This window comes from Suncus etruscus, chromosome 2, assembly GCF_024139225.1.
Source record: "Suncus etruscus isolate mSunEtr1 chromosome 2, mSunEtr1.pri.cur, whole genome shotgun sequence".
In the NCBI taxonomy this organism is placed as follows: domain Eukaryota; kingdom Metazoa; phylum Chordata; class Mammalia; order Eulipotyphla; family Soricidae; genus Suncus; species Suncus etruscus.
The window spans coordinates 56,272,620-56,286,513 of NC_064849.1; the positions used below are offsets into that span (position 1 = coordinate 56,272,620).

The following is a 13,894-nucleotide window of genomic DNA, read 5'->3' on the forward strand; positions in this document are numbered from 1 at the left end:
AAACCCAAACACAATCATGTATGTAATTAAGGTGTTTAAATAAAAAAAAAGAATGGGAATAATAAAAAAAAAAAAGAAAAAGAAAGCAGAAGACACTCTGTAACACCCTGACTTCAACATAGCACAGATATTCATAGAATCTATGCTAATAAACAAGATTTCTAATTATATAAATCTGACTGCAACAACTGTGATGGAGGAGAACTTCTACTGGGACCATGAAGAAAGACTTTGAAGCTAGACAACTTAGTATGCTTGGAGCCTGTAGTTGGTCTTATGGCAGAATGCTTCATGGGTAGGGTCTTCCTGTTTTAGGTCAAAGGTTTTCCTTTCTATTTCCCCCAACTTTTGCTGCACCTATGCAAAAACTGCCACCATCCCCATTTTTGTAGTTTTTTCTTCTTTATTTTTTTAACCTTTTAAATAGAGACACCCACCTTTGTATATAAAACCTTGGAACATAAATTACTTTGTTTTACTTCATATTTCTGCATTTTCTGTAAAATTATGATGAAAAGAAAAAAAAGAAAGGATAAGGGTTAGGGGCCAAGTGGTCTCAGTTGCATTGGTGGAGGGAAAAAAAAGAATAGAACTAAATATTGAAGCCAAAATAAACTACAATAGAATCAAGAGACCTAAAATTTAACAATCTGAGTTTAAGTGGACGTGTTATACTGGCAGGCCAGGGTCAAAGGGTGGTGGTATAGGATGCACTCTGGGTTCATTGGTGGAGAAAGGTTGACACTAATGGTGGGAATGGCCCTTATTCACTGTATATCTGAAGTTTAGCTATAAAGGACTTTGTAGATCAAAATGGTTTCAATAAAATAAAATTTAAAAAAAGAAAAGATATACACATTTCATATTTTATTGCAGTATTATTTCCAATAGTCAAGATATAAAATCATTTGAATTCTTATTGAAAGAAGACTAAGGAAAGGGAATATTATACAAATATATACTTAATGGAATAATAGCTAAATGATAATCTTTTGAGTCAGAGAGATAGTACAGCGATTAAGACACTTGCTTTGCATCATGCCAATATTAGATCCATACCACCATTACCAGTTGTCCCTGTGCACCGCGAGGGGTCACTTGAACATAGAAGCAAGGACAGGCTCTAAGCATCATCAGATTTGACCCAAAGTACCCCTCACTCAAAAAAATTGCTGTTGTAGCAAAATAAAACTTGAATGGTTATGTTAATCAATGTCAGTCCAAAAAAGGCAAATGAATGGTTTTAATTGCATGTGGAATATAAAAAAATAACAAATGAACATACAATAAAACACAACAAATTAATAACACAACAAAAATTATTCTTAGATTCTGAGATTAAAATGATGTTTTCCAATGAGAAAGGAAAAATTGTGTGGAAGAGAATGGTTAATCATCAACTTGACAGTGATGAATTGTGCCTAAAATAGTAGTTGAATATGGTGTGGACACATTCTTATCAAGGAGTGAAACTATGCTCCTGAACTTTTTATTATTCCAAATAAATATAAATATATAATTTTAAATTCAGATTCAGGTTAATACTAAAACTTAACTCCCCATCTCAGAAAACAGCTATACTTTGAAGAGGTACAAAGTATAAGTAGCTCAGTTATTATTCAGGGACCTAAAAGCTGAGGAAAATTGAAGGAAAATACAAAATGTCTACTCTTTTCTACAGTAGCTTAACACTATAGCTAGAAAGTGAGCTTTTAATTATAGTGACAGTGAGAAGACTACTCATATTTCCAAGTGATTGATATGTATGCACATCTAGCCTTTTATCTTTCATTGCTTTTCAGGGTAGTCCACAGTTTATCAGGATCTGTGAGGTCTAAGATACATCAACCAAAATTCCTGTACATGACAAATCACATCAAGTCAAATCCTTAGCAAGGCCAGTTCCTAAGCTGAAGATTCCATCACAGTTTTGCTACCACTATAATTTTTTCTTACATATATTTGAGGAATTCAATTAGGTTTATCAAAAAAGCAACTAATTTTTTTTTGAAACAGGGAAAAGTTGACTTTCCCCCAGCATTATTTCCATGATTCAGGTAGGAAATCATATTAAGAAGACGGTCTTACCTCAATTTTTTCCCATATGGCTTCATAGTTGTCTTGGTGCTGAATATCTTGCATCAGTTTCTGAATTAAAGCAGATTTTGCAGCAGAGTGACTCTCGTTTTTTTCAGTGGATGAAGCTCCCTCTGACTTCTGGCTAATGTATTTTTTCAGGCCAGAGAGAGGCATAGATGACTCCTCATCAGAAAGAAGGTCACTCAGGGGTCCAGATTCAACGCTTTCTCCCAGGGAAGACGCTATGTCACTGGACGAGCTTGGCGATGCCCTGCCTAGTCTCCTATGTTTCTTCTTGACATGGTACACTGGATAAATCTCGGAATCAGAATTCATTTCTGAGAGTTCCCAATCATCAATATTCTGAATAATTTCTCTGGGTTTCTGAGGCAGAAGCTTTGTTAGGTTTTCCAATTTCAAGGCTAAGACCTCTGTCTGTCTAAGGTGCGAGGGCAGTGCTAAGTATTCATCGGAGCCATACCAGGCTTCCACAACTGGACCGTTCATGGTTACATGATTTGGAGGAGAAGTACTTTTCTTGCTTTTGTGTTTTGAAAGAAGGGGAATTGGAGATATGATGTTCTCTGAACCAGCAGAGGATTCACTGCTTTGAGACAAAAAAGATAAACTGGCAGTTTCTGCCTGCACTGGCAATTCAGCATTACAGCTATTTTGACTACCTGGCTCAAGTGAAGATGTGGAAGCAGAATCTGTGTCTATGGCCTTGGAGGTGCCCGCAGGGATTCCATTAGTTACAATTGTGCGTCCCACATTTTCTGCTCGTTTGTCTGAACTACTTCCTTGCTTAGGTATTTGGCGTGGAAATGCTTCTTGTGATGTCTTTCGAGACTTTTTAAATCGGGATTTCTCTTTATGGCAATCATTCAGCCTTCCCAGGCTAGAAGAGATTTCTTTAATGTGGTTTTTGACGGTGTTTTCAAGATTCCCATCCCCTACCTGGTGCAAACACTCATATGATTGGCTGGCAACTGATGGGCTGCTGGGATAGGAAGACTGCAACACCAGGGAGAGTTTAGATCTGTCAGGGGGGTCCACCAGGGAAGGGGTGCTTCTGCTCATCTCAGGCTTGAGGTCAGCCATCTGCTTCTTCTTCACAGTGCCTTTCAGATCCTTCAGTGTTTTCTCTTTAAGGAAAAGCCCTCTTTTGGGCACTGTGGGCTGTGTAGGAGAATCTTCATTATAATTAAAGCAATCTCTGATGCTCCGCTTGGGAGTTGCATTTTCACCAGGAAAAATCTGTTGGTTTTTTGGCCCAAGCTGGGAGGTGGACTGGGCGTCTTGTTTCAAAGACTCAGATGATGATTGATCAGCATTTGTCAGCACTTCCCCAGATGATGACGTAGCTGGCACTGAGCCTGGCTCTTCCTCTACTGTGCAAGCATTGTTTTCTTTATGACCCTCTTTGCTGTCTGCTGAACGAGATTTGTCAGACATGTCCTCACCAAATGCTTCACTGGAGCTGGAGGGAACAAGGTCAGTAGATCCTGCAAGTAGCCCAACACTTCTGATAAGCTCTGGGAACTCCTTTTCCATCTCACTGTAGCTCCAAGAGTCAAAGGGTTTGGTTTTCACCTGGTTAGAGGTCATATCACCCAGACCACCAAGCAAATCCTCACTTGGACTGTAGTCAGACAGTTCAAAAGCAGTAATACCACAATCAAGAGACAAATAGTTTTGAGAGCACTTGATGGTTAGTTGACCTGAATCATCCACTTCTGTTAGTGAATCAAGTCGGCCCTGGAACAGACAATGGTAATAATTTTAGTATAAGCAACATCCTTTACACTCAGCTGCTTCTCAAGTGAAGTCTCAACAGAGGCCACTACAGAGGCAGAAATGCAGAAGTTTCAATGGCTTCTGGTTTGACACACAGAAAAGCATATTTTTATCTGCTTATATTACTTTTGATAGTTCTTATTCTTGTTTTTAAGATTTTTAATGAATATAGAGCCTTACTAAGAATAGTCAAGGTCAAGCCCAAATACTAATTTATACATACCTTAAAATTTTATTTTTATTTTTATTTTTTTATTTATTTATTTATTTATTTTTTTGGTTTTTGGGCCACACCCGGTGACGCTCAGGGGTTACTCCTGGGTATTCGCTCAGAAGTCGCTCCTGGCTTGGGGGACGATATGGGACGCCGGGGGATCGAACCGTGGTCCGTCCTAGGCTAGCGCAGGCAAGGCAGGCACTCTAGCGCCACCGCCCGGCCCCTTAAAATTTTATTTTAAAATAACATATTATTCACTTATTAACTATTTCCTCTGTAATGCCTTAAGGATAAACATTTTTGTAAACAAAATAAAGTAGGAGTACAATCTCCATCATTGTCCATTTTGCTTACAATTATCACTGTAGCAACTACCAGAGTGGTAGTAGTAGATGCTCAACCAATTTGATTTAAATAAAATAATTACTTATGTGATATCTGAAATGTAAGATATGCATCCATAAATTACAGGAAGATGACTTGCTGAATTTACAAACAAATAAGAGAAAAAATTCAAAAACAGTGTAATGAAGTAATCAAACAATAGACATATTGTTTATAATTAGAAAGTAATAGTGAAAATTCCAAATGTAAAAGTTGGCTTTATTTCAGGAAAAAATAATAATGTGGCTATTTGTTACTTCTTTCTTTTATTTTATTTTTAATAATATCTTTATTTAAACACCTTGATTACAAACATGATTGTAGTTGAGTTTCAGTCATGTTAAGAACACCCCCTTCACCAGTGCCAACATTCCCATCACCTAAATCTCTCTCCTACAAAAATAGTAGAAATGATGGGTAAGTCCCAAAGCTATGCTACAAGTTTACCATATTTAAATTACTAACCTGCTAAAATATATCCTCTACCAATCAATAAGATACAGCACCACAACTTCTTAACTGAGACTAAGGGGGCTCTAAGGATTTCTAAGAAGAGTGAATAAAATGAGAGAACACACAAGAAATTAAATCCTAAAAGTATTTATCATTTGCCCTGATAGGTAGGGACCATTATGACCATGGAACTGTATATGGTTTCCATTTGGGGAAAGGGATGCCACAGAAACTTCTAATCAAGAATTTTGTCTTGCTTGAAAAAGGTTGGGCCTAATAAATTGATGAATAGATGACATGACACTACATCAAATAATAGAGTCAAATAATAGAGTGCCTTTTCCTAACTCTATAGAGATCACTAATCAACACTTTTGGAAAATAAATCAGAAATATATGCTCCAAAAAGAACCCTATCCTTATTCCCATTAAGTTTACTTTTTTGGAGTATGAAGGATTATCAATGATAATTAACTATTATTTTATAATTATTCATTATAATTAGCTATTAATTTTGTTAATTAATAAATATAACTATTTTATTCATACTCAATTTAGAGGGGTGTAGGCCACACTGGTATCAGGACCTACTTAAAGCTTTGTGCTCAAAGGTCACTCACTACTGGAGGTGTTTGGGAGACAATGCAGTGCTAGGAACTAAACCAGCGTAAGCTGAACATAGAATAAACACTTCACCTCCTGGACTATCTTTCTGGCCCATACTATACTAGTCTACCAACCTACCATGATATATATCTTTCTTTCTACTTAAATTGATGATATACACTTCAAATCATCAGGTATTATAAACAGCAGTACAAGGTTGTGGGAGATATAAGGATGCTTCAATAGTGCTGCCAGCACTCCTGAAGTTTTCAAAGCCAGCACATACTTTGTTATAATACAGTATTATGAGTGCCAGTAAATGTACACACTAAGCATGAAGGAGCATTCAGTATCATATGTTCTGAAAGGATATAATTCAGTGCCACTGAGAGAGAAGTATTTTATAAATAAAATGCTCACCACACCCTGGGTTAATTCTTAATAAATTGGGATTGTGCTAATAGTATTAATAGTTACCACTACCTTATAAAAGGACAAGTTTTACAAATAATATCTCATCCTTTTATTTATTATAAATACCTGCTCTGCTAACTTGCTATTACAGTATCTAAGAAATTTTAGAGATGATTTCTGATGTATATTGTTCACCTGAATGCTTAGAGACTTATGTACAATAAGAAAACAAAAAATATCTAGGGAAGTATGATAAGTTGCCAGGAAGGAAGGGAAGGAGAGAGGAATGAAGAAATGAGAAAAAGAAATATACAATAGGGAAAAGTTAAGAATTGGAAGATTGTGTTTATTTCACTATTTCTAGATTTGTATTTCTATACAAATAACCTTTTTTAAATTATTGTCATCACATATATAACATTGAACTAATACATCCTTTACTTACTTAGTTAATGAAGCAATGAAAGTTTTTATTAGTCTTAAATAAAGAAAAACTTAGTACAATACATTTTTATACATATTTAGCATTTACTCAATTTTTATTTATCTGTAGTTTTTGGTTCTGGATCTGTAAGTCTTTTGCCAAGTTTGTTTACAAGACACAGTTTATATAATTTATCTATTTCATGTAAATTTAAAATGTATTAACACAGAATTATTAAAATACTATTTTTAATGTATAGTATACTAAAAAATTTGAAAGGAGAAACTGTGAGTGTTGCCTGTGTTCCACTGTCCTGTCTCCTGACAGGGGAGTGGGCCGAAAATGGCCCAGAAAAATAGCTCTCCCAGAGGCTCATCCAAGGGCCAGAACACCAGGGAACTGTGTCCGACCATGAAAACCGGCTACCCGCAGTATTCTGCAGAAAGGCAGGTCTCCTGTTTGTGACGTCAGGCTGGGAAAATCCACGCTGCCCAGTGGTTCCCGACTGTGAGAAACTGTGAATGTTGCCTGTGCATGTTTTTCCACTGTCCTGTCTCTTGAACTTCTTGGGAGTGGGCCGAAAAGGGCCCAGAAAAATAGCTCTCCCAGAGGCTCCAGAAGAGCATGGCCACTCTGCTTCACTTAGCGGCCATGCGCTTTTTCTAACCAATGAACCCCACCACAACACGCAGAAAAAAATTACACTACAAGCGTGACAATGGGGAAATCTCGCAGGCAAACACCATGCACAGAGAATGAAGACGATAGCTCAGATGACCTAAAAAATTCCAACCATCTGATTAACCTCTCAGATAAGGAGTTTAGAACAGAAACAAGGAAGATGTTTGTAGAACTCAAAGAAAGCATAGATCGATCTGAACAGAACACAAAGACAGAAATCAGAAAACTCCAAACTGAAATAACAGATCTGAAAAACACGGTAGCTCAACTGAAAAATTCAGTGGAGGCCTCTCCAGCAGGGTAACAGTAGCTGAGGACAGAATCAGCGTGCTGGAAGATGAGATGCAGAAAAACTCAACACAGCAGAAGAAATTGGAAAAGAACCTTAAGACAAACGAACAGGCAATGGAAAAAGTACTCAAGGAATGTGAACAGATGAAAATAGAAGTCTTTCATAAATTTAACAGAAACAACATAAGAATCATTGGAGTCCCAGAGGCCCAGGTAGGAGATCTTCAGGAAGAATCAACTGTCAAAGACATCATCAAAGAGATACTCCCAGAGTTAAAGACTACATTCAATCAAATCCTGCATGCCCAAAGAGTACCAGCTAAAAGAGACCCAAAGAAAAACACCCCAAGACAAATCCTCGTTATGATGACAAATCCCACAGATAGAGATAGAATACTGAAAGCAGCAAGATCAAAAAGGGAAATTACATTCAAAGGAGCATCCCTAAGACTTACAGCTGACATGTCACAAGAAACTCTCAAGGCCAGAAGACAGTGGTGGGATATTGTGACAAGACTGAATGAAATGGATGCCTCACCAAGAATACTGCACCCAGCCCAACTCACATTCAGTTTTGAAGGAAAGATACATAGCTTCATGGATAAACAACAGCTCAGAAACTTCACAGATGAAAAACCAGCCTTAAAGGAAAAACCAAAAGGTCTACTTTAAGACAAGAGAGACCAACAAACACAGCAAACTTATCTACAAAGATGACATTAAATCCTATGACAATCATCTCCCTCAATGACAATAGACTAAATTCACCAATTAAAAGACACAGAGTGGCAAAATGGGTCAAAAAGATGAATCAAACCTTCTGCTGCCTACAAGAAATACACCTGAATAGTCAGAACAAACATAAACTCAAAATCAAAGGCTGGAGGAAAAATCATCCAATCAAACAACACCCTTAAAAAAGCTGGGGTGGTCATATTAATATCTGATGACACTAACTTTATACTCAGAAAAGTTGTAAGGGACAAAGTTGGACACTATGTACTAATCAAGGGATATGTGAAACAGGAAGAAATCAGACTATTAAACATATTAAACTATTAAACATAAGAGACCAGCAAATTATCTAATTTACTATTACTGACAAATCTGAAAGAAGACATCAATAATAAAACAATAATTGTGGGAGACCTCAACACCGTTCTGTCAACACTTAATAGGTCAACCAGAGACTGAAACCCAACAAAAACATACTAGCCCTGAAAAGAGTAATGGAAGAAAGAGGACTAGTAGATATATATAGGACACTACACCCTAAAAAACCTGGATACACATTCTTCTCCAATGTACATGGGTCATTCTCCAGGATAGACTACATGTTGACACATAAAACATACCTTCATAAAATCAAGAGGATAGAAATCTTGCAGGCTACCTTTGCTGACCACAAGGCTCTGAAATTAGATGTGAACTACAAAGCCACACAAAAGAAAAACTTTAACAATTGGAAATTAAACAGCCTGCTACTGCTACTGGGTCTGAGATGAAATCAAAGATGAAATCAAAACTTTCCTGGAAACAAATAATAATGAAGACACAAACTGCCAGAATATATGGGACACAGCAAAAGCAGTCCTGAGAGGAAAATTTATAGCTTTGCAAGCACACATCAGGAAGGAAGAAGGGGCATACCTGAATAACTTAATGATGCAGCTCATAAAATTAGAAATTTACCAACAAAAGGAACCAAAAACAGGGAGATAGAAGGAAATAAAAAAAAAAACTGAAAGCAGAAATCAATGAAGTGGAAAACCAAAAAACAATACGAAAGATCAACGAAAGCAGAAGTTGTTTCTTTGAAAAACTAAACAAGATTGATAGACCATTGGCAAAACTCACAAAGAAAGAGAGAGAGAAACCTGATAACCCATATTAGAAATTAAAAGGGGGAGATCACGACAGATATTGCAGAGATCCAAAGGGTAATCAGAGACTACTTTGAGAAACTTTGTGCTACTAAACATGAGAACCTAGAAGAAATGGAAAAATTCTTGGACACTTAATAACCTTCCACAGTTAGGTAAGAAGGATGTAGCATATCTAAACACCCCCATCACTATTGAGGAAATTGAAACTGTAATCAAACATCTGCCCAAAAAGAAAAGCCCAGGCCCAGATGGATTTACTAATGAATTCTTTCAAACCTTTCAAGAGGAGCTACTACCAATCCTATCCAGGCTCTTACATGAAACTGAAAAAATGGGAACACTCCCAAATAGCTTTTATGAAGCAAACATCACCTTGATACCAAAACCAGACAGAGATGCTGCCCAAAAAGAAAATTACAGACCAATATTCCTGATAAATACAGATGCAAACATCTTCAACAAAATCCTGGCAAATAGGATCCAGTGCATCATCAAGAAGATCATACACTACGACTAAGTAGGTTTTATCCCAGGAATGCAAGGATGGTTTGACATCCGTAAATCTATCAACATCATACACAACATCAACAACAAGAAAAACATTCACAGAGTAGACAACTTAGAATTCACTATCCCGGGGCCGGAGAGATAGCATAGAGGTAAGGTGTTTGCCTTGCATGCAGAAGGATGATGGTTCCAATCCGGGCATCCCATATGGTTCCCCGAACCTGCCAGGAGTGATTTCTGAGCATAGAGCCAGGAGTAAACCCTGAGCACTGCCAGGTGTGACCCAAAAACCAAAAAAATAATAATAGAAATAATAAAAATAAAATTAAAAAAATTCACTATCCCATTGCTCTTTATATGGCATAGTCTTTGAAAACTGACTATAATTTTAAAAAATGCATTAAAAATGCTTTCCTTCATGTCTGTTAACTGCTACTGAGCTTAAACATGAGAAATGCTATGTACACTCGGTAACATACACTTGAAACAGAGCTGTGACCAAAGTGGCTAGCAACAAATTATTAGCCTCAATGGATTTTCTTCATTTCTTGGGTTACCATTAAGTATGATGCAAGTCTAAGTAACTCTATTAGATACACAGTTTCAAAATAACAACAATCATGATTAAAATAAAGTCTATAGCACTACTATAACCCCAGATATACTATAAAAGAGTTGGTCAACAAGTGTGTATCAAAAAAATAAACTAGCAAATAAATTGGCTTTAGTCAAAGATGTCTAATTACCCTATATAGCAGAAATTGGGAATCAAGTGATGACTGGTCAGACTAAATACTGAGCAGAGCCAGCAGAGCACCTGGGAAAAATAATAAAAAGTTTAGTCAAGAACTCCCCATGTTAGGAAAATTTTCTCAGTATAGTCAAAGCCATCTACCACAAACCAATGGCAACTATTATTTGCAATCGAGATAAGCTAAAAGCCTTTCCTCTAAAGTCTCTAAAGTGCAAGACAAGGCTGCCCCTTTTCATCACTCCTAGTCAATATAGTTCTGGAAGTTCTTGCCATAGCAATTAGGTAAGACAAATTTATCAAGGGCATACAGATAGAAAAGGAAGAAGTCAAGCTCTCACTGTTTGCAGATAACTAATGTTATATTTAGAAAATCCTAAAAACTAAAAACCAGAAAGCTCCTAAAAACAATAGATTCATCTAGCAAAGTGGTAGGCTACAAAATTAATACTAAAATATCAATGGCCTTCTTGTACAAAAGTAATGATGGAGAAGAAATGGACATCAAAAAAACAATCCCATTCACATTAGTGTCACACAAACTCAAATACCTTGGAGTCAACTTAACTAAAGAGGTGAAGGACCTATACAAAGAAAACTACAAACACTGCTTCAAGAAATAAAAGAGAACACAGGAAATGGAGACAGATACCCTGTTCATGGATTGGGAGGATTAAAATAATTAAAATGACAATATTCCTCCAAAGCATTGTACAGACTTAATATAATTCCTCTAAGGATACCCATGACATTTTTCAAAGAAGTGGATCCAAGACACCTGAAATTCATTTGGAACAACACCCATGAAAAGCTAGAGCAATACTTAGAGAAAAGAAGATGGGCGGCATCACTTTCCTCAACTTTAATATGTATTAAAAAGCAGTGGTCATTAAAACTGCATGGTATTAGAATAAAGACAGAACCTCAGAACAATGGAATAGACTTGAGTATTCAGAGAATGTTAAATTATCTTTGATAAAGGGGCAAGAAATGCAAAAATGGAGCAAGGAAAGCCTCTCAAAAGGTGGTGTTGGGATACTGGCCAGCCACGTGCAAAAAAGCTAACTCAGATTTCCATCTAATACCATGAACAAAGGTCAAATCCAAATAGATTAAAGACCTTGGTATCACACCCGAAACCATAAGGTATATAGAATATCATGTAGATAAAACGCTCGATATTGAGACTAAAGGCATCTTCAAGGAGGAAACATCTCTCTCCAAATAAACAGAAGAAGAGCTAAACAGATGGGTAAACAGCTAAGCTTCAGCTAAGAAGCTTCTGCACCTCAAAGGAAATAGTGATGAGAATACAAAGGCCACCCACAGAATGGGAGAAACTATTAACTCAATACCCATCAGATAAGGAACTAATATCTAAGATATACAAGTTACTGACAAAACTTAACAAGAAAAAAAAATCTAACCTCATCCAAAGATGGGGAGAAAAAATGAACAGACATTTCTTCAAAGAAGAATTGCAAATGGCCAAAAGGCACCTGAAAAAATGCTCCAAATCACGAATCATCAGGGAGATGCAAATTAAAACAACAATGAGGTACCATCTCAAGCCACAGAGACTGGCACACATGACAAAAAACAAGAACAATCAGTGTTGGCAGGAATGTGGGGAGAAAAGAACTCTCATTCACTGCTAGTCCAGACTTTATGGAAAGCAATATGGAAATCCCTCAAAAAACTGGAAATTGAGCTCCCATATGATCATGCCTAGGGATATACCCTAGTGTAAAATCACTCCACACACCATGTCTCCAATCCCTGGTGAGCAAGTCTGAATCAAGGTCACACATAAAATAATCCAAACCAAGCTGAGGGTAAAATAAGTATAGTCTGACAGTCTTCTACTTAATATGGAAGCCAGCTGCCTGCCAGAACTGCCATTTTTATTGAATACAGAGACCACCCGTGGTGGAGCTTAAATCCACCCAGGTTTACAATCTCTTTTTTGGGGGTAAATCCAACTTGTAAACTTACATATAAAGAAACCTGGAATGATCTTTGTTTTGGGTAAAATAAGGTGTAACCCAACATCCTAGGAACCCCAAAATGCAATACAAATAAACCTTCTGCACACCTATATTTGTTGCAGCACTATTTACAATAGCCAGAATTTATAAACACAGAGATGACTGACAACAAATAAGTGACTAAAGGAACTGTGGTTATATACACAATGGAATAGTATGCAACCATCAGGAGAAATGAAGTCATATCAAACTATTATTCTGAGTGAAATGTCAGAAGAAGGGATATAGACACATAATGGTCTCATTCATCTATGGGATTTAAGAAAAATAAGACATTATTGTAATAATACCCAGAGACATTAGATATGGGGACTGGAAGGACTGGCTCATGATATGAAGCTTACCACAAAGAGTGGTGAGTGCAGTTAGAGAAATAACTACACTAACAAATCACATGACAATAGCAGTAAGCGATAAAGTAGAATGCCTGTCTCAAATACAGACAGGGATTGGGGGAGGATGAGTATGGGGAACATTGATGGTGGGAAGGTTGCACTGGTGAAAGGAGGTGTTCTTTTTTATGACTGAAACCCAACTACAAACGTGCTTGTAATCATGGTGGTTAAATAAAGATATTATTAAAAAAAATAACTTCCCATGTTCATCAGTACATAACTACATAACTCAGATAGAACATATTTAGGACACTGTCAACCAGCTTCAAAATGTTCATGATCTATCATTGTTTGTCACAAGAGTAGCAAATGAAAACTCTCTAGGAATCCATTTTAAGAGGAATTGGCATCTAATCACTAACAGCGTGATTATTAATAGTGTACCTACACGTTCCTCATATAATTTCAGAAGGATTCTACCAAAATTTCTATCACCTCCCTCACAGCCACAATAACAGAGAGTACTAAATGAAAAAGACCAAGTGAATGTGAGCAATAGAAGTATGGTTACTTGAGCCCAACATGTTTCGGAGCCACAGCAAGAGGCCTGCTATTCTGAAAATTACCAATAATAAGCATAGATCATTTATGACAATAATCACACATTTTTGTGTTTTGATAATATGGAATCAATAAAATATTAACGAACTGTGCAGACCTCCTTATGTCTTTTCAATACAAAATCTGGAAATAACCCAAATACTTAAGAACAGGTAACTAGATAAAAAAAATCATGGCATATGTACACAATGAAATACTATTCAGCAATAAGGAATAGTTTTTCTATTTTAAAGCAGAAATAGAAATATTACATGAAATTATGCCATTTGTTGCTATATAAATGGAATTGACAAGTATCATGCTGAGTAAAATCAACCAAAGGAGAGGGAGAGATACAGAATAATACCTCTCATATGTGTGATATTAAAGTTAATAGTAAGGGAATAACAAGTGGCCTAAA

At 36.6% G+C, this 13,894-nt stretch overlaps 1 protein-coding gene across 2 annotated transcripts in view; it reads right to left on the reverse strand.

Annotated features, from left to right (window-relative positions):
- AKAP6 (A-kinase anchoring protein 6) overlaps positions 1-13,894 on the reverse strand; it is a 505,318-nt gene that overhangs the window by 298,436 nt on the left and 192,988 nt on the right. For both annotated transcript variants that reach the window (XM_049766574.1, XM_049766573.1), the window contains exon 4: positions 2,089-3,837. In XM_049766574.1, coding sequence (XP_049622531.1) covers positions 2,089-3,837 — 1,749 coding nt within the window. The remainder of the gene's footprint in view (positions 1-2,088; positions 3,838-13,894) is intronic.